Source organism: Portunus trituberculatus, chromosome 43 (assembly GCF_017591435.1).
Source record: "Portunus trituberculatus isolate SZX2019 chromosome 43, ASM1759143v1, whole genome shotgun sequence".
In the NCBI taxonomy this organism is placed as follows: domain Eukaryota; kingdom Metazoa; phylum Arthropoda; class Malacostraca; order Decapoda; family Portunidae; genus Portunus; species Portunus trituberculatus.
In genome coordinates this window covers 22,871,690-22,894,189 of record NC_059297.1, presented here as the reverse complement: position 1 = coordinate 22,894,189, position 22,500 = coordinate 22,871,690, and the positions used below count along the sequence as shown (strand labels likewise).

Genomic DNA, 22,500 nt, shown 5'->3' with positions numbered 1-22,500 from the left:
GTCAGTCAGTCAGTCAGTCAGTCAGTCAGTCAGTCAGTCACTCGGTATTATTATTCATCAATTCATCTTCCTTTCACATCCTCGCCACCAAGTTTTCCCACAACACTGACACACACACACACACACACACACGCACACACACACCAGCCCCTTGAAAGACCCTGATTAAGACACACTAACGAACTGGTCTAAAAAATCATTGGAGTGGGAAGTGTTCTTATTTACTTGCGCTTATTAGAATGGTGGGCGTGTCGGCTATATAGCAGCAGGATTGGGAGGGAGTTGCAGGAAGGGTCGAGGCGAAGGAATGAAGGGATTGATAATGTAAAGGAGTAGAGAAGGGAGGAAGGAGTGCATAGTATTTAGATTAGAAGAAAGTGTGTAAGGACGTAAGATGGAGGTGGATAAGGAAGAAAGGAACGAAGATACGAGGGAAAGAAGATAGGTAGTTAAGAGAGGGATGAAGTAAAGGAAGAAAGAGGTAGAAAAAGAAAGGAAGTGAAAACATTAAAGGAAGTTAATAGGATAGTAAGGAAAGAAGGAAGGAAAGGAAGGAACAAATGTAGATTGGTAGAAGCGAAGAAAAAAAAAAAAAAGAAACAAGGAGCTTTAAGAAGGATTTGGTGAAGAATGGAAGGGAAGGAGAAGAGGAAGGAGCGAAGAAGAAGGAAGGAAGAAAGGTTATCCACGTCTTGATTTGACCTCTTTTGAGTGATAAGAAGGATTAATAGGTGTGGTCAGTGTATTATATGCTATCTGTTTATATACTCATCTATTCTCCATGTATCTATCTCTCTATCCATTTATCTGTTTATCTTATCGATTTATCCATCTATCCATCTATTTATCCGCTATGTTTATATTTCTGTCTTTAATTCGGGGAAAATAGAAAAAATATTAATAAGAAATGTATAAAAAATGCAATAAAAGAATTAGAACGAGAGAGAAGTATTGAATTGAAATATCTAATAGAAGGTGGTCAAAATAAAAACATGTGAGTAGGAAAATAGAAAAATGTGAGTTATACCTTAAGAGAGTAACGTCTCCCGCTCTCTACCAGGCCATAAATACAAGATTTCAGTATCATACAACTCAGGGCCCCCACCTCTCGCATCCCCAGGTCTTGGTCTACGCGGGGCTCTTAATATCGGGCAGCTCTTTAGTCCATAATGAGGCGCGCGGAATTTTAAAGAGTGAACCCCACATCAAAAGAAAAGTTGATTCTAGGTTCGTATACCATCAGAGGCGCGCTATTTCCTCAGTGGCGGCGGTGGGGGTTCACTTCTTTGTTTGCGGGAAGAGCAGGAAAAAGGCGAGTCAGAGCTACGTAACTTCCGCGGTGCAACGAGAACGGATAGCTGTGGATAACTCGTTTATTTATTTATTTCTTTATTATATTTTTTTTGCTTTTTTTATTAATTATTTTGCATTCGGTTTAAATGGTATGGTATTCACTGTACGTCGTGATATTAATTACTCTTCTGGGAATCTGTGTACTGAAATGGAAGTGTGATAGTGTAAGAGTCCTCATTTACTTATCAAGAGTTGTTTAGGCATGTTCAGAAATCTGGTTCCTTCTCATATAGCGTTCTCTTTCATCTCAAATTCGTCTGGTATGATGAGCAAATCAGGTTTTGTTAGAGTAAGTAGCTCAGAAGACTTGTGGTGATTGAGGGAACACGTGAAGTACAGTGGAAGTTGTTAGTGTGGGCGTTACTCAACTTCTGACTAACTTGACTTGTCTGAAGCAAGTACGTTGAGTGTGAATATGTTGCCAAATATAGTCTTGGTCTTCAGGCAGCGATTTGTTTATTTATTATTTGTTTTATGTGAGACCCGTTCTGGCATGGGACGAGGAAAAAAATAATTGGAATGAAAATAGAATAAAAGGTCCTTTGAAGTTGTCAGTTCTTAAAGAGTAGATATAGCCTGAAAAGGATTATATAAAATTTGAAAGATATTTTGAAACCTTCCACACTTCCCTGTACTGTATCTCTTCCTTACTTCCCTCTACTGCGTTTTCCTCAATCTGAAGTCCTCTCATCCTCCAGGAATACATTTGTAAGGTTTTGTCAGGAATGTCAATAGATCGCAGCAAGTTGAGAGAGACCGTAGAGCACAATGGGACTTAATGGAGAAAGTTCCTTGACTTCTGATGACGACTATAGAAATATCACCATTGTTCTGTGTATTTAGTTAGTTTCCTCGATACAAAAAATAATCTTGTCTTTTCCTCTAATAAAAATCATGATGGAGAGAGAGAGAGAGAGAGAGAGAGAGAGAGAGAGAGAGAGAGAGAGAGAGAGAGATTCACGTGTGGTTGGTCAGTAAAAGTTGAGACATGAATTATTTTATAGATCGTAAACAAAACTATCATACAGGTTCAGATCATCACCGGCCTTTATTCTTAAACTCATTGTTCTCTCATTAGGATTATTTTCAAAAGCCACAACAATGATTAATGGTTATTATAGATGCTTTTCACTTTGATGACATATAATCCTTGTTAAGCCATCACTACAATCAGAAAAAAACACCTTTGAAAACTTTAATAACTTCCACTACAGACCATTCAGAACTCTCGAGATTAGACACCGAAACGTTTAGGAAGTATTAGACATGAATAAGGACACGAGACTCACACAACAAGACCAGTTAGCGTTGAGGAAACTGTCAGGTACGTGGCCCGTCAAGAAATTTATGAGAGAAAAAAAAAATAACTACAAAATTGACCCAGATGAAAATATAACATTAAATAGTTTGTTTTAACAGTCGAAAAATCTATCAGAGAGGATCGAACTTTTAAGTCTGCCCCGCACCACACTCCCCGTTTCTATATTTATTTTTTCTCGAGTAAGGAAGGCACTTTTTATGGTAGTAAAAAAAAAAAATAAATAAATAAATAAAAAAATAAAAAAAATAATAAAAATAAAATAAAAGCTCCCTGAGATGTTAGCAACCTCGGATAACCCCGCACTCTCGTCGTCCAGGCGCACGGGCCGTCCCTCTGCAGCATCTCTGCTTGCCTCCTGGCGGGCCGGTCGATAAATGGGTACCTGGGGAACCTGGAAGGCAAACTGTGCTCTCCCGGACGCCTCAGTCTGCCATGTTAGAGTCTGTCCGCATACCAAATGTCTCGGCACCTTATCTTAATTAGTTTTAAATTATGGTTTTCAAGAGTATTTTCACGATTCTAGTCATAATGTAACGACGATATGGCGAAAACACTCATGACAACCTGGCTAATAATTTCAGTGGCCTTTGAAAACTGTCCTGTCGAGAGCACTAAGTTTGTTCAAAATATGGGGCTATGTACCATCACAATTTATGGCACTAGGGAGAGAATTAAGAACTGTAGCAGCTTATTTGTTCCCTAATTGTAGCCTTTATCACTAACTTTATAAGGACTGTAGTCAAGAGGACGTTAAAACATATATTGCTATTTTTCTCTTTCTTATTGCCTGTAAGTGATAAGGTATAGAGCGTGAATGTGTTGAACTCGTAGGAACGTTTTCATTTTCGTCTGTATTCTTGTTGAAAAACTCCTGATCTGACTAGCACACTATTATACCCCTTATTTATCCTTTGCATTCGTCAGCTGATCGTCTACCTAGAGCAAACTGAGGAGTGCGTAGATAGAAAAGCTTACTAAGTGAATACAGTGACCATGATAATAATGCAAAAAAAAAAAAAAAAAAAAAAATAGATAAAAATAAAATAAAATAAATAATAACTAGACTTTTCACTTCATCTTGCTTCACACACACACACACACACACACACACACACACACACACACACACACACACACACACACACACACACACACACACACACACACACACACACACACACACACACACACACACACGAGGGTTTCTTTGCTAACAATATTGCACACGAGGGGAATAAGCTCGCAGTTGCAGGCGTATAATAAGAAATCTCGACCATAAGGTGTCCGACGCAGACATCTGAAGGAGGAGGAGGAGAAGGAGGAGGAGGAGGAGGAGGAGGAGGAGGAGGAGGAGGAGGAGGAGGAGGAGGAGGAGGAGGAGGAGGAGGAGGATAAGAATGAATGGGGGGAGAGGTAAGACAGAGAGACGTAGGAGGCAGATCATGAGGTGTGTGTGTGTGTGTGTGTGTGTGTGTGTGTGTGTGTGTGTGTGTGTGTGTGTGTGTGTGTGTGTTTGGCTCAGTCTTCCGTTCCATGTTGTGTTTTGTTTTCCACGGTCTCTCTCTCTCTCTCTCTCTCTCTCTCTCTCTCTCTCTCTCTCTCTCTCTCTCTCTCTCTCTCTCTCTCTCTCTCTCTCTCTCTCTCTCTCGCTCTCTCGCTCTCTGGGGGCTCACTTTGCTGGAACAACACCTTGCGAGAGGTGGGGGTCCAGGCTGGCAGAGGAGGAGGAGGAGGAGGAGGAGGAGGAGGAGGAGGAGGAACTCAAATCCCCGCAACCCTATTAAAACTCCTCCACCTCCTCACCTCCCCCAACCTCCTCACTTCACTGCCCCTCGTCCAGACCAGGAACAAGAGAACAACCGTACACACACACACACACACACACACACACACACACACACACACACACACACACACACACACACACACACACACACACACACACACACACACACACACACACACACACACACACACACACACACACACACACACACACACACACACACACACACACACATTTTCTAGGTCAGACAAGGAAAAAAGACGAAGAGATACAAAATACTTTCTTTACGTTTTTCTATTGAGAGAGAGAGAGAGAGAGAGAGAGAGAGAGAGAGAGAGAGAGAGAGAGAGAGTGTGTGTGTGTGTTTTGTCTTATACATTTAGATGAAAAGGGAAATAATATGAGCTTGTTTAGATTTCGTGTTTGCGTTACACCAGCCACTAACCCCAACTTACTCAGGGAATACGAGAGCTTTGGGAGTCAGGAAAGGAAGAGAACATTGGCTGGACCTAAGTTGTGGTGAGGATACGAAAACACGTCTAAAGATTACACCCTTCGCAGTAATGGATATATATGATGCGTTGGGTCGCGGGAAGGTGGTGTTCTTGTGATTCACAGCTACGTATGTTGTTTGCTATCCTGGTTTACAGTTAGATATGTTGTTTGCTTATCATTACGGGAGAAAATAAAAAAAAGACAAGGATAGGAGTATCACATCGACTTTCATAACTTGAAAGAATAGTTGAGTTTTACCACGTGGCGATCAGTGCAAAGACATAGTGAAGTTCTTTTGCTTAATTTACTTCTATACTTGGCTTTTCCACATCAAGATGCCAGTATTGGAGTGGCTTAGACCAGTACAGCAGCCGAAACGGATCTTTTAATTTGCACTGAGGGAACGCACTTGCTATTGGCTGCAGTCGGTAATCTGAAGAATGTGCGTCCCCAAGGCTACAGGAAAGCTCAGGTCTGTGGATATTGGTAGGACCTCGTTCCTCTTACTGTCGCCCTAAGCAGTAGTGTCATAAGGTCCAGTGAATTCAAAGTCTATAAATGTGTATAAATTGAATAAAAAGTAATATACCAATCGATGAATTGTTTTGTGTGTTGACCTCCGCTGAGACCAAGAGGACCCAGGGATATGTCGGTAGTTGTTGTTGTCAGATGCTGTTTTTGGCTTCGTTTAAAGTATCTTGCTCGTGACACTACTGCTGTGGGAAACTGTACACCTCAGGAAACATGGTGACCTGCACTCGGAAAGCCCTCTTAGAAACGGGTACAGGTTTGGAATAGCATCCTCAGTTCCATGTGAAGTCCCGTTGGCCTTTTATCGCGGCCGTACAACTTGGAATGAGCCGCGTGCCCTTGTGTGATCCGCGTTATGTGCCTTGCGTGTGGGTCGGCTGGACTTGTAAAAAGAGAAGATTCGTAATATAAATGACATTTCCCCCGGACCTGGCCACGTCGATAGCTGGGTGTATCAGTACCAGGCACGTCTGAACCATTTGTAAAGTATAGGTAGTGTCGCCTTGTATCGAGTCTCCACGGCCGTTATGGGAGAAAAGTGTATTCCTCCCATGCCACCTGCTAGCCAGTGAGGGAGCCAGGTGTCGCGGAGTCTGGGTCGGTGAGCGCCACAGGTGGGAGGTGCGTGGTGTAGCCGTGGGAACCAACACAGAGGGAGTATTATCCCAATACCAAACTGAGGAAATTAATTAGCGCTCCTGGTTATAATTCCCCGTATGTTGTAATAACTCACGCCCACACGAGAAGCAATATGCATACCTATTACAGGGCTCATAACACCTGTTGCTCTGACGCTAAATGAGACAGGTAATCATGTCGTTCCCATTTCTTGTTTAGGCAGGACATTTACAAGCCTTTAAACAAATGACAAGTGCTCAGATGTAAAAGAACAAAAGATAAATTACTAGTAGGAAAATGGCTGCCTGGAGAGTCTCTGGAGATGAGATGGAAAGGAGCCGGGATGGATTCGTAAGACGAGGGTGGTGTGACGGTGCGAGGAGCAGGCAGGGCGTGAGTGCGTGTAATATTTCATCTTGTCGACTCAAGTCAGATTGCACCCGCGGCAGCCATTCCCCCTGCACGTGGCTGAGGCAGGTAACGTGATGAGGTGTGTGGCGTGGGTCGTGAGACAGAGATAGATAGATAGATAGAATAGATAAATAGATTGAATAGATGAATAAATAGACAGATAGGTTATGTAGATAGATAGATAGATAGATAGATAGATAGATAGAAATATAGATAGATAGATAGATAGATAGATAAAGAGAGAGAGAGAGAGAGAGAGAGAGAGAGAGAGAGAGAGAGAGAGAGAGAGAGAGAGAGAGAGAGAACAAACAAATGAACATGAAACGTGGAAGTGACTTTTGTCTTCTGAAAAGAAAAGTGAAATTCAATATGAAGATGAAATTAGTGACAAGGAGCAGAATATACATAATGATGATAATAGTGATGATAAGAAGGAAGAGAAGCAAAAGGAGACAAGGAAATGAAAGATACAAACTAGAAGCACTGCATTAGAACCAACAAGAAAAAAAAAAAATATGACACAAATAAAAACCAAGAGTGAAAGCCAGAGAGAGAGAGAGAGAGAGAGAGAGAGAGAGAGAGAGAGAGAGAGAGAGAGAGAGAGAGAGAGACTGGAAATACAAACTAAAAACATTCCATTAGAAATAACCAGATGAATAATAGGAAGCAAACGACTCCGGCAAATATAAACACAGAATAAAAACATCTAAGACTCACTCGAAGACACTTATTTTAAAACACTGCTTTATTACCACGATTGTTTTCAAAAGCCACAGAGATGACTAACCGGGTTTCCAAGAATGTTAATCTGTCTCTAGAACCATAAAAAAAAAAAACGTAAAAAAAAAAAACAATCCGACTTCGACTAGAACATTGGAAAAAAAAAAGTGGAGTCTTGCCATAGAAGTGCTTCAAAATATACTCCAATGACGTGTCGAGCAATCCACGGAAAAATAAAGAATAAAAAAGATAAGGCCCTCGTAATCCACTGCAGTAATGTAAAGCCAGCACTAATCAGAGACGAGATAAAGCAAGGAGGTGTCGTAAGTTAGTCTTCAGTTTTCACCTTGGGGCGTATATGAACTCGCTAAAGTCTAAAACAAAAAGTGCGCGGCCTTCTGCTCTCCCATTTGAAAGAGAAGATAGAGGAAGTTTACCAATAAATTCACAGCTTGGACCAATTGAAGAAGTTCTGCCCACGGACGAGGGAAGAGAAGGAAGGGAAGGAAAGGAGGAGTCAGTGGCGAGAAACATGATAGGAGGAGAGGAAAAAGAGAATTGGGAGGAGTAGGTGTGAATCTCCGTTATTGACCAGTGATAATAATAGTAATCGATGAGGGTGATAATAATAGGAATACAAAGGAATACAAAGGAAAGCCAAACAGCAACAGACCTGTTGGTCCTTTCGAGGCTGTTTGGTAACTACTTCTAACTGGCTACAGATAAGAGAGACAGGACAGTACAGGAGAAGGCTCCTCCCCACCCACCACTCCCTCCAGCTTTCGCTGGCATGGAAAATAGCTTGGAAAAGTACCATGCAGTATGGAAAAAACTGACATGGAATTTTCACAGGAAAGGATGAAAGGAGATTCTATTATTCACCCTACGGTGAACTCTACATATCTATCTATAAGAAAGTTAATATAGTATCATGTTTAATTATTCAGACAAGAAGAGAGCTTGTTGGGGTTATTCTTTAAATATTTATCAATTTTGTTTTTGAATGATGCAATGGAAGTACTGTTTACTATTTCAGAAGGAAGCTTATTCCAAATGTTAACTATTCTATTAAAGAAAAAGTGCTTTGCCTCGTGGGTTTTAAAGCGTTTTGGTGTAATTTTAAATCCATTATTCCTTGTTATGGTGGAATGATCAATAGTAAAATATTTATTGACATCAAGGTTGTTGTATCCCTGAAAAATTTTGAAAACTTCGATTAGGTCTCCTCTTATCCTGCGCTTTGTTAAGCTGAATAAATTTAATGCTTCCAGTCGTTCCTCATACGGCTTGTTTCTCAATCTCGGAATCATCTTGGTCACTCTACGCTGGATCCTTTCCAGTTTTTCAATGTCTTTTCTGTAATATGGTGACCAGAACTGCACACAGTATTCAAGCTGAGGACGCACCAATGAGTTATATAAAGTAAGGATAACTTTTTCTGATTTAAATTCAAAGGTTCTTCCAATGAACCCAACTAATTTATTTGCATTCTTTACTGCTTCTGTGCAGTGTTTGCTCGGCTTGAGATCTTTAGACACCACAACACCAAGATCTTTTTCATTCTCAGCACTTTCCAGAGGTACATTACTCATTACGTATTTTGCTTGTACATTGTTACTTCCAATGTGTAAGACTTTACACTTTTCTATATTGAATTTCATTTGCCATTTTTCTGCCCAGCGTGTCAGTTTATTTAAGTCACACTGTAGTTCTTGCCATTGTGACGTTGATGTAACTTTGCTCATTATTTTGGTGTCGTCCGCGAATTTGCTTATTTTACAAGTGATTCCTTCATCAATATCATTAATATAAACAATGAAAAGAACTGGTCCTAATACAGAGCCTTGAGGAACACCACTTTTCACATTGTGCCACTCTGATTCTTTTCCATTTATAACAACTCGTTGCTTTCTGTCAGAGAGCCAGTCTTCCAGCCATTTCAGGGTATTTCCAGCTATGCCGTGAGCTTTTACTTTGCTGATTAGCCTCTTGTGAGGGACAGTGTCGAAAGCTTTCTGGAAATCAAGATAAATAACATCCACTGCTTTTGTCTCGTCATACGAGTTAAAAACTTCATAAAAGAAGTCTAGTAGGTTTGTTAAGCAGGATCTCTTGTTTCTGAAACCATGTTGTGAATCCTTCATGATCTTATTTTCTTCTAAAAATTTGACAATCTTATCTCTGATTATCGTTTCCATCAGCTTGCACACTACTGAAGTAAGGCTGATTGGTCTGTAATTAGCTGGGAGTGATTTATTTCCTTTCTTGAAAATGGGCGTGACATTTGCTAGCTTCCACTCCTGGGGACTTTCCTGCTTGTAAAGTTTTATTGAATATAATCGTGAGTGGTTTCACGAGCTCATTTTTCGCTTCTTTGAGAAGCCTGGGTGATATCTTGTCTGGTCCAGGCGTTTTGTTTACGTTCATGCTGTTCATGACTGTGAGGATTTCATTTTCTGTAACTATGAAGTCAGGCAGTGTTTTGCCTTGTGCCTGAGGCTCTGGCATGGGCAGACTATTTTGGACATCTTCAGTCGTGAAGACTGTTGAGAAGAATCTATTTAGGACGTTTGCCATTTCAGCTTCGTTATCTATTTGGTTTCCGTTTTCTGTTATGAGTGGACCAATTGTTGAGGCTAAGACTCTTTTGGATTTTACATAACTGTGAAATTCCTTTGGGTTGGTTTTACAGGAGTTTGCGATCTGAGCTTCTACAGATTTTTTGCTGCTTTTTATCAACTTTTTTGCTTTTCTACGCAATCTGTCATGCTCTAATTTATCATTATTATGCTGTGTTAATTTGTATTTGTTGTATGCTTCTTTCTTTGCTAGAAGACAGCTTTTAATTTCATTATTCCACCATTTCGGTTTGGTGTTTAGTATTTTCCTTCTGTTTCTTAGTGGTATACACATCTTAGCTGTATCATTTATCTTTTCAGCAAACACCTCCCATGTCTTATCTACATCTGGTGTTTCCAGCAGTATATTCCAGTCAATGGATGCAAGCTGCATACGGAGTCTTGTGTAGTTTGCACGCCGATAGTCTGGCACTTTTTCTTTACTTTCATTCACTTTTCCTTTGTCAAAATTTATGGTGAATTTTAAGGTGCGATGATCGCTGGAACTGAATTCTGGTCCAATTTCCACATTTTCAATAGTATTCTCATCATTTGTTAGAACGATATCAAGGATATTGTTTCCTCTTGTCGGATGCTTGATGTGTTGGTGGAGGGAGCTTTCAAGCATGCTATTATACAGCTGCTGGCCAGCGTGAGCTGTCAGTGGTTCGCCCCACCTTGTGACTGGAAGGTTAAAATCTCCCATAATTATGCAATTGTTTACGCAGCAAATGTCCGCGATTTGTTCATACAATTGTTCGTCTGTGGCGGTGACTGGGCTGGAGGACGATAGACGAGACCTAATGATATTCTTCGGGATTTATTTTCTATATGAATGAAATTGACATCTATGTTTGCAATGGTTGAAGTTGGCATCACACGAGCACGAAGATTACTTTTAACGTAAAACATTACACCGCCCCCTGTACGGTGAGATCTTTCGCTACTAAAAATGTTATAGCCATCAAGTGAGTATTCTGCGAGGTAATCTCTGTGTGTTGTATTAATCCAAGTTTCTGTGATGCCGATGATGTCATAGTTTTCTTGATGTATAAGAGCTTGGAGCTCATTAAATTTATTTCGTAAACTACGGGCATTGAAATAGCAAGCTCTGATCTTGCCTGAATCTGAAGATGAACTTACGACGCTGAAGTTCCTTCTGCCACCTGCACGTTTTTTGATCTGTGGAGACAAACTTTATCATGAATTAATCTCCCCATCCTGGCTGCTCCCACTGCATTTAGGTGGAGCCCATCTCTGTGAAATAATTTGTGTTCATTATAGAAGTCATTCCACATGTTAAGAAACTCGACGTTTTCCTGTTGGCAAAGAGTCTTCAATCTGTTATTAGTACTGAAAGCAAGGTTATAGAAACGTGCGTCCGCGTTGATCCTCGGGAGAGAGAGAGAGAGAGAGAGAGAGAGAGAGAGAGAGAGAGAAATAATCCACTACAGCGGTTTAGGAAGGTAAGCAAGAGAAAACCAAATAGAAGTTACCAAAATACACATGCTCCCTTTGCTTTTCTATGCTCCTTTGCTTTCTCTCTGCTCTCATGATGTTAAACACTATCATAGCCACGGTAGAAGTATTTTTAACCCCTTGTGTACCATGACGCGTTTCCATATTCACTCTACTTACTATTTGGTGATTTTATACAGCTTCAGAAACTTATGTTGGGGATTAAAATAGTGAAGACTGTGGCCATTAGTCTTCTGACCTCCATAGACCCATCCTAATGTCATTAAAATGGTCTAATCGTGCACAAATCTCGAGGTAAAAATATGTTCCAGTATTGAAAAGGTTAAGGGAAGTCGAGTTAGGAAGGTAAGCGAAACAAGAGAAAACCAAATTACCAAACCGAATATGTTCCTCCGGGCTTAAGTTTTCATCGCCTTTCATGATTCTTGGCGAGCAATCATAGTCTACCTGAGATGTATTTTAAAAGCTTGTGTTTTCGAAAGGTGGGCCAGAGAGAAAAAAAAAAAAAAAACAATTACACATGCCAAAATCGATATGCTCCGGTCATTAGCCTTTCATCTGTCTCTGGAATCTAAGCAGACAATCACAGTTACCCATGAAGTTTTTTTATTAAAGCTTCTCATTTTGGAAAGTAATCCAGAGAAAAGCCAGAATTAAATTGCCAAAATCGATGTGGTCTGGCTTTTTTTTTTCATGTTTTTTTTCATCTGCTCTCATGATGCCAACCAAACCCCCACAGCTGTGAGTCAGAGGAACACCACTACGACCAACCCAAGCGACGGCGCCAAGAGTTGAAATTGTGTTAGTATGGACTGGCGTGGAATTACTAGATGGTCAGCAGTGTGTTATTATGTTACGGTGTGGAAAAAAGAGAAACGTCGGTAGATCTGCAGGTGTGTACATGGCTGGAAACAAACGAGAGAATTAGAAAAAGAATGGGGATTGATTATGAGAAGATTCTTGTAAGAGAAGTCCGTGAGGGAGAGTAGTCTAGTGTAGCAGTTCTATATGGACAGTTCTATATGAGCTGAAGCCAAAAGGAGACTGATGAAAAGAGTTAAAGAAATGTAGAAGGTAACCACTGCCAATCGTTCATATAGTTTTTTTTATGCTTTTATATTTTATTGTGTACATGTGAAGGAGGATTGTACAAAGAAAAGAAAAGAAAAGAAGCTAATTTTACACTGGCAGGAGAATAATGCTTCAGACTTAGAAATAACACGAAATTATTCAGTACGTAATGTTAGAATCCACGGAATTACATAAAGTTACATATTACTTAAGATATCCTCCGGGGTGTAGTAAGGTGGCCATTAAAGGCAATATATTGAGAATTATAACCGGCAGCAGTACAGTCATTACTGCACTGACTTTGTGAGACTTATTGTTAATATTAAACGTCCTAAGTACTTAATTTTATGTATAATGTAGCCATGAAAGACTGGAGGTAGGGGGAAGATGTAAGTTATACTGGTTTCTCTCAAGGATTTGGTGCTTTATATAAATGTGCTGTATCTAAATTTTCTTAGGAATTTCAGGCTTACGTAATGTAGAATTATGCCTAGGGATTTACTGCACTATATGAATATCCTGCGGTATACGAGTATGAATATCTTTAAGGATTTCCAGTTCACTTCTAGAAATAACTATCACAAGGACCGAGTGTATTATAAGAATATCCTGTGATATATAGTATGTTCTTAAGGACGTCAGGTTTATGAAGCTCAAAATTATCCTTGAGGCCTTCTTAAATTGGAAAAATATCCTGAAGGACTTCATATTTTACATCGTTAAGCGTCCTAGTCCCCACCGCCTGGATAACGCTTTCTAAGGAGTTAGTGTTGCGGTGTTGCTTGGTCAACATTGACTATTATGGATCCTCCTTAAACTAAACATTCCTGGTGAAGTCTGAAGTCTGATTCTCCAAGGCTTCGCTCGCACCAAAATGAGTCAGTAATCATTTAGGTGAAACTGTAAAGTATCTAAGTATCGTCTAGCTTTACTTGAATAACGGGTGCCATACTGTCATTAGCAGTCATTCTTCACTCATAACATATAGGCTTTAGAATAATATTTTGAGGAATTGACGCCACCTAGTGCCAGACGAAGTATTGATGCCTCCCCCTTACCTTACAACTCTTCCCACCAGAGTTTGTAACCGCTGGATCGCTCTTTGTTAAAGAAGACCGCTGTAGACAAAGTAAGAGATTATCTCACGGAAGTTTATATCATTTCCTTTTGTTCCCATGTTACTTGACAACTCGGGGTTCCTTTCGACCCAGCTGCTGCGATATAAGCAGGGAAGGGACAGGGGCAGGGGAAGGGCAGAGACGCCACAGGTGTTGGAAAGGTTACGTGTGTAGTTTAGGTAATATTCTCTCACTACTGGAGGCGCTGCGAAGGCGATGTAGATACAGGGCAGCGTCAGGTGGCATCCCCTTCCCTCCAGCTGATGGCACCAGTTGGAGGCGTGAGGATGTACTGTGACTTCATGAATCTTTGGCACGAGGGAGACTGGTAACACCAAAAGCGTGAAGGTTTGAGACTGTATGAAAGTCAGGCTTGGAAAAATAAATGTTCTAGTAGACTTTAAGGTTTTACAATATATATCCTTGAAATTGTGAAGATTTAAGTAAAATTTAGAATTTGAAATATAAAATTTGCAAGGATTTTATGATATATAGTCTTAGAAGCACGAAGGTTTGGAAAAACTATATGAACTGTATGATCTGAAGTATGAAAGTTAGAAAGGGCTTTATGAATCTCAGACTAGGAAGTGGAAAAGAGTGCCAGGACTTTAAAAATCTTAAGGCAGGAGGCGAGAAGGTTTGTAGGAACTTTATGAATCCCAAAATTGGACGCCTGAAAATTTGAGAGAACTTCGATGAACCTCAAACTCGGGAGTTGGAGGGTTTGTGTGAACTCAATGAACCTCAGATAAGCATAAAGGTTTGGAGGAATTCAACAATTTTTGTGGTGAGTGTATGGAGGTTTGGGAGGACTTTATGTGCAACAAAGATGGAAGTGTGAAGCTTTTAGTAATTTTATGAATCTGAAAGCTGAAATTGTGGAGGTATAACAGAACTTTATGAATCTTAGCTGGAAGTATGAGTGTTTAATAGAAAATTATGAACCTTAGCTTAAACTGTGAAGGTTTGACAAAATTGAATCTTATTTGAAAATGTAAAGGTTTATGCTGACTTATCAACTTCACTAGGAGCTTCAATGTTTAATTAAGGAAACTTTATGAATCCTATTGAAGTATGAAAATTTAAAAGAACCTTATGAGCCTTAACTGAAAACATCAAGGTTAAATCAAACATACGAACCTGAAAGCTAAACTTTTTTGCATGTGTAATAGTACTTGACGAATTCTAAGACGAATGATAGTGGGAATGTAATATGAAAACTGAGAGGGAATGTTCTTGACGGTGCCTGTGCTTAACTTTATACTGCTATGCTCACCTATTAACATTTAGAACAGCGTGGGAAAAATAATGTTTGCAAGCACAGAAAGAAAGAAATGAAAGAAACTAGTGGTGCGTAATTTCTTCAAGGCTAGAGAATTATTTAGTAAAGCAACAAGTAGAACAATAATTACAAAAAAAAAAAAAAAAAATCTATCAGTGAAAAGATTAAAGAGGGTACAAGTAACAAAACAGTCTATAGCGTTGATCTTTATTTCCACTTCGACTAGTTAAGGAGAATTATGACACACTGATCCACCTATTACATGCAAAGACAAGCTGGTGGATTGAGTGACACAAATACGAACGCGGCGTGTGTTACAGTAGAGACACTGAAAATCTCTCTCTCTCTCTCTCTCTCTCTCTCTCTCTCTCTCTCTCTCTCTCTCTCTCTCTCTCTCTCTCTCTCTCTCTCATCAAATATCCAAGCCACGGCTTCACGTTGGCCTTTTCTTTGCCATTCTTTGCTCTTTTCTCCATCTTCCCTCCATCTTCCCTCCATGTCCCTCCTCTCCTCCTTCCTCCTCTCTCTTCCACTCTCACTCTCGCGCATCTCTTCTCCCTCCCACATCAAAGCCTGTTCTTATCACATCTGCATAACCACATTAGTATCTGCAGGAGGAGACGAGGGGAGAGAGAGAGAGAGAGAGAGAGAGAGAGAGAGAGAGAGAGAGAGAGAGAGAGAGAGAGAGAGAGACATCAGGGAAGGAGAGCAGAAAATCATTGACTGGTTGAAAATAGAATCTTAGGAAAGGTTCCCTCCAGCCTGTCTTGTAAGAAGGTGGTTAGTCATGTTCCTTGACGGTGTGTCGATCGGTCTGGCACTTAAACAGGCTGGAGAGAGAGAGAGAGAGAGAGAGAGAGAGAGAGAGAGAGAGAGAGAGAGAGAGAGAGAGAGAGAGGTGTGTGTGTGTGTGTGTGTGTGTGTGTGTGTGTGTGTGTGTGTGTGTGTGTATGCGGTTGTCTGGCGTGCTTTGTGTATTAGTCATGCAGTAAGTTATTTGTGTCTTTCTTGGGGCTTTCTGAGTGTATTTGTTTGTCTGTCAATTTGTGTGTTTGATTTTTGCTTAGTCAGTTTTTTTGTGATGTATTTTTTATCTCTTTTCTGTCAGTTATTCAGTCTGTCAGGTAGCGGTGTGCATTATTTTTTATCTTATTATCTTTTTTGGCAGTTTGTCCTTTGTAACTTAAGTTTGCTTCTTTCTCAGTCAATCAGTCAACTTGACATTTTTTTGTGTGTGTTTGTAACTTTTGTTTTGATAAGTTTTCTTCCTGCAGTTCAAGGTTTTCTCTTCCACTAAATCATTCAATCAGTGTCAGAGAGAGAGAGAGAGATGATCGCCGAGTCACTGTGGAATGACAAGGTGACGCATGATGACGGTGTTCTCCGTCAGTCCGTCAAGGAAGAAATCAGATAGATATCCTCTCAGTCATCGATACGGTTCGAAGGCCAGCAAGCTTCCTCATCACTTCCTTCTGAAAGTCTCAGTGTCTGTCTATGTATCAGTTGATCATCGTGACAGCTGAGATGTTTCCTTGATGCGCAATACTATAAAGTGGGAATAAAAGCTAAACACATGACTAATTAACCTAAACTTATCTAAGCTCCTCAGAAAATACTCACCTCCCTCCATCGATGTGTTAGAGGACACTTGATTGGGAGCGTTAAGGTGCTGGAGAAGAGAGCTGGTTACGCTATACTACTCGCCATGCCGAGGCCTGAGAAGGGTGGCGCTACCAGCCATGCGCCGACACACTTCTTTCCTGATGAAGCACGTGCAAGACGCAGTGGAGACCGGTGTTTAGAAATTACCACCAACTATTTTTTCCTTCTCGCTTATTTATTTATTTTTTTTTACCTTTGTGGCGAGTTTCACACACACACACACACACACACACACACACACACACACACACACACACACACACACACACACACACACACACACACACACACACACACACACACATTCCATTTACATCGACCCTCGGTGGAAAAGGTGAAAGTCTCATGGCTCACTGCCAAACACACACACACACACACACACACACACACACACACACACACACACACACACACACACACACACACACACACACACGTCCATGGTCCTTCCCAGACAGTGGTTTCCTGCGCAGTAATCTGACGAGTGTGTTGCTCCCTAAAGATTCCCAGAGTACTCCCGAGGGTACGCCACCTTGATGGCCCCAGAACCCCTGACTTATTCAAGCTGACAACAACGAGATCAATATAGTGTGTGTGTGTGTGTGTGTGTGTGTGTGTGTGTGTGTGTGTGTGTGTGTGTGTGTGTGTGTTTTGTTTACATATCACATCACGTTATTTCTGATTGCTTTGTTAACTTTATGCTTTTTTTATGATCTTTTCTTGGGTAGGAAAGGGAGAACGGCAAGATGTGGGTTATGGGCGAAATTGGAAAAGTCTCTCTCTCTCTCTCTCTCTCTCTCTCTCTCTCTCTCTCTCTCTCTCTCTCTCTCTCTCTCTCTCTCTCTCTCTCTCTCTCTCTCTCTCTCTCTCTCTCTCTCTCTCTCTCTCTCTCTCTCTCTCTCTCTCTCTCTCTCTCTCTCTCTCTCTCTCTGTTGCGTGACCAGTCCCATGTAAACGTCTTGACCAGTCTAGACGCACTTTCCCTTTCCCTTCAGAAACAGTGTTGGCTGGGAAAACTCACTAGAATTATCTTTAACTTCCAGAACACCGGCCAGTTATCGTTACCAGCAAGGTTTCATTCTATTACAGCTCGTTTAGGAGAAACAGGACCAGAAAATGTGCGGTACAGACATTTTAAACTGTATTATGGCATCAAGTAATTCTGTAAATTATCGAAAAAAAAAACTTGCAAAATGAACTGTCACGTTGCTGAATAACTGTTTAGTTTTATATGTCTACGTCTCTCACTATCTTTTTTTTTTTTTTTTACCCCAATTATTCTTCCGTGTGCTGTGATGAAATAACTTTTTCTTGATGTCGATAATTATTTTTTAGCTGTTTTTTTTTTTAAATTGTGTGAGTGCTAAGTAGGCATTCTCTAAGCCTTTTTGTTACTCTTGCCAGATTTTCCCTGAAAAAAAAAAGGAAATATAAAAATGATAATGGTAAATAAAACTGATAATTGTGCCGTTGTCTGGAAGCTCAAATTAATTCTGTCAACTTTTCTGCGCTAACGCTGTGTTTTTTTTTTTAGTGGATATGCTTTAAGCCTTTCTGTAGACGTTGCCAGAGACTTTCTTACATAAAAACAACATCAGGAACGACAACAAAGATAACTGTACTCTGGTTTAGAAGTTAAAAGTAAATCTAAGTTTCCTAGACCACCACTGTTTCCAAGGGCTCTGATACAGCCTCTCTCTCTCTCTCTCTCTCTCTCTCTCTCTCTCTCTCTCTCTCTCTCTCTCTCTCTCTCTCTCTCTCTCTCTCTCTCTCTCTCTCTCTCTCTCTCTCTCTCTCTGCTGAGTCTCTCCTATTTTCCATGTTGAGTCTGGGATTACATGGCCTATTTTCTTGTACTCTGAATTATGAGTAGTCTTACACATGGCCTCTCTCTCTCTCTCTCTCTCTCTCTCTCTCTCTCTCTCTCTCTCTCTCTCTCTCTCTCTCTCTCTCTCTCTCTCTCTCTCTCTCTCTCTCTCTCTCTCTCTCTCTCTCTCTCTCTCTCTCTCTCTCTCTCTCTCTCTCTCTCTCTCTCTCTCTCTCTCTCTCTCTCTCTCTCTCTCTCTCTCTCTCTCTTTGAATTATTGATAATCTTACATAACTGGGGCCGCCGTGGTACAGTGGAACCATGCGTGCTTTGGGGTCCGAGGGGTCTCCAAGTGCACGGGTTCGAATCCTTTCCACGGTCCGAGTGTAGGTTGGGCTTCCTCACTCGGGGCAACGGCTTCCTAGCAGGTGGGCTTTGAGATAGGAGGTACCACAAAAAGTAACCCCTTTAGTCCAGAAATTCCCGTGAAAAGCCCACATGGTGTAAATAAGAAAAAAAAAACATTATTTCCGTCCGTCTGTCCGTCTGCTTGCCCACCTGTCTGTTTGTCTGTCTATCAATATTTCAGTTTTTTTCTTTCTCTTCTTTCTTTTTCTTTATAATCGTTATTTCTCTCTCTCTCTCTCTCTCTCTCTCTCTCTCTCTCTCTCTCTCTCTCTCTCTCTCTCTCTCTCTCTCTCTCTCTCTCTCTCTCTCTCTCTCTCTCTCTCTCTCTCTCTCTCTCTCTCTCTCTCTCTCTCTCTCTCTCGAAGTGCCCAAGGAGATGACTGATGACCGCTCGTTTTCTATTTCCAGTTTATGAACGAGAAGATTGGCGGCGTGGAAGGAACCAAACTCGATCATGACTTCTTCGAGATGGAGGCTGTGAGTACCGACCCCTGCTGTCTGTTGCCATCCTCTGTTGCCTTTCACCTCACCTTCCTGTCTGTCACGTCACCTTTACTCTCTCATTTCTGACCTCTAACATGTGGAAACTGTGACGCTTTACTTGTCACCTGTCACCTTTGCTCTTTCATTTATTTTTCATCCGTGACATGTAGTCAGTAATTTTTCTGTGATTCGTTTATACCTCATCACTTGTTTATTAGCTCTTGTCTCTTATTTTTGGCGTGTAATATCTTCTGTTTTTTTTTTCATATTTTTTGTTGTTCATTAGAAACCTGAGGAAAATAAAGATCCTTGTTTTCTTATGACTCGTGTGTATGTGCTATTTGTCTCTTTCTTATTTTTTTTTTAATTTGTGATGTATTGTGTGAAGATACGTGTAGATTATTATCTTTCACGTTTCATTATTATCTTCCATTTCTGAAATCTGTGAATCATTGCCGAACACTTTTTTACCCTTCAGCTTTCATTTTAAATCTGTAAAATGTAAAATGAACTTATTTGCTGTCCTCTGCTTGCCTCGTTGTTTTTTACTAGAAGAAGAAAAATACTAAGTAATTACAGGAGATTTGGATGAGTGAGTTTGTCATGTGATTGGTTAGTTTGAATTCTGGAATTGTTTTGATGGTCACTCTTAAATTAGGGAAAGTAAGCGAGCAAAAAAAAAAAAAAAAAAATGAAAAGAATGTATTAGAGAATTATAGATATGATCTTCACATTAAGCTTTTCACGTCAAAATTTTATGATTTAAAGACACGAACTTCTATCTTTTTATCGTTACATATGGAAGGGAGTCTTACTAAATGTTACACTCTTCTTTAATTAATTCATAGCTATTTTATTTATTTTATTTAATGATTTATTTTCAATCGGTGGTGTGTTATTTGGAATGTGTATTTTCTTAGGTCTTGTCATCCCTTTGGCCTGTATTTCTTTACTTAGATCTCTTCATACATTTCTCCTTTACTTTTTAAAAATTTCCATGTGTAATATGTATACTCTCCATACACTTCTTTCTCCTAAAACATGTATATGTGTGACTTTTTACGTCAAAATCGTCTCTCTCTCTCTCTCTCTCTCTCTCTCTCTCTCTCTCTCTCTCTCTCTCTCTCTCTCTCTCTCTCTCTCTCTCTCTCTCTCTCTCTCTCTCTCTCTCTCTCTCTCTCTCTCTCTCTCTCTCTCTCTCTCTCTCTCTCTCTCTCGTGACCTTTGGGAAACGTGATCTATCAGACTAAAGAATCGCTGACTGCAGTGTGTGTGTGTGTGTGTGTGTGTGTGTGTGTGTGTGTGTGTGTGTGTGTGTGTGTGTGTGTGTTGGAATATAATTGATCTGTCTATTTCAGTGCTCCCTTTTGAAGTTGTTTTTTATAACTTGTAGTGATGCTAACAGACAAATTTATGTTCATGCACACACACACACACACACACACACACACACACACACACACACACACACACACACACACACACACACACACACACACACACACACACACACACACACACACACACACACACACACACATACATACATACATACATACATACATACATACATACATACATATATACATGCATGCACCATACATACCTCCGTACATACATGCCTGCATACATACATAACTATACATGTCTAAACACGCAAATGCACATAATTACTATTCAGTTTAAAGGTAAGAAACTTGAACGTACTATTTCTGCTCTTGTCGTTGTTGTTGTTGTTGTTGTTGTTGTTGTTGTTGTTGGTGGTGGTGGTGGTGGTGGTGGTGATGTTTTTGTTGCTGTTGTTTTCCATTATTCTCATCATCATCATCATCATCATCATCATCATCATCATCATCATCATCCCAAACATCTTAATCCTCATTTGTTTTGTTTTTGTTTTTGTTCTTGTGTATCATCATCGTCATTATCATTATCGTCATCGTCATCATCATTATCATCATCATTTTATCGTCTTTTATCTTTCTTCCTCTTCATTTTTCCTCTCTTAATATTTCAAGGTTGCCACTTTATTATCTTCATTGTAGTCTTTCGTTCTTCTTATCTTTTTTTTTATATCATTATCATTTTAAGGCTGGCGTGTAGGCAAGAAAACTGTTAGCATTTAGATATGTACAATGTGAGGTAGAAATACTAATAGTGATACTGATGGTTTTCAAGTGAAATAAGTTGATAGTTGGCAGATTTACGAGGAATGAAGAGTGGTACATAGATTAGAGTGTTAACAGGTAGTATGAATATAAATCTAGACAGGTTGGGAGTATAATGCTAATAGTAGATGTAATAGTTTAGTCACGTAGACAGATAGGTTAGTAGGATGGCTTGGAGATAGGAAGATTGGAAACACACAAAGGCTGGTTGTTAGATAGACTATTAAGATGATAAGTAAATAGGCAGTTTAGTAGGACAGCAAAGTGTTGATAGCAATGGAGGAAGTGTTTACAAATGACCTGATGACTGGGGGATCTGGTGCAAGGCGTCCTCGGCAACACCTGGGACCTAATGACTCCGCTTAATGACCGGACCCAGTGCCCGTGACCGCCTTCCGCTTACCTGGTGACCGACCTAGAGCAAGGCGGCCTAGTGAGCTGGAATCTGAATTACTGACCTGCGAACTTGACTTGAAAGACTTGGTGATGTCATGTCTGGCTCTTGTGGGGGTCGTTTTTTCACTAAGTTGTGAAGTGAGAGCATAGTGGCCTGAAGTGACAGAATAGTGACCTAGTAAAGTGCGGTGACCTGGTGAAGGTATAATAGTGAAATGGCAGTATAGTGATTTGGCGAAATGATTGTACTGTATAGTGATCTGAGTGAAATGATAGTATGGTGAACTGGTGAACTGATAACATATCGACTTGATGAAGTGGCAATATGATAACTTAGTGGGGCGATAGTATAAATAATGACGTTGTGATCTGGCTAAATAACACTGTAGTCTTGAAGTCAGCAGTATGGTGACATAATGAAATGACGATATGATGAAGGTGACGCTGTAGTGAGTCCCTATAAGTCCCTCGTGACTCAGAACAGTGACACTAAAACCTTAAAAGTGACCTTGCAGTGACCTCGTGACCTGGTGACCTCTTTTCGCTGTGACCTGTGACCCATCGTCTTCCACGCCCACGGAAACGTTTCAAGTAACAGTTTCCTCTTATCTCACTTTATCTCCTTTCCCTTCCGCATCCCCCTCCTCTCTCTCTCTCTCTCTCTCTCTCTCTCTCTCTCTCTCTCTCTCTCTCTCTCTCTCTCTCTCTCTCTCTCTCTCTCTCTCTCTCTCTCTCCGTTCCTAATTTTCTCCACATTCAAACATTTCCTCTTT

The 22,500-nt window shown here is 40.4% G+C and overlaps 1 protein-coding gene across 17 annotated transcripts in view; it reads left to right on the top strand.

Annotated features, from left to right (window-relative positions):
• LOC123518375 (endophilin-A-like) overlaps positions 1–22,500 on the top strand; it is a 174,044-nt gene that overhangs the window by 82,234 nt on the left and 69,310 nt on the right. For all 17 annotated transcript variants that reach the window (XM_045279161.1, XM_045279173.1, XM_045279178.1 and 14 more), the window contains one exon: positions 19,089–19,157. In XM_045279161.1, coding sequence (XP_045135096.1) covers positions 19,089–19,157 — 69 coding nt within the window. The remainder of the gene's footprint in view (positions 1–19,088; positions 19,158–22,500) is intronic.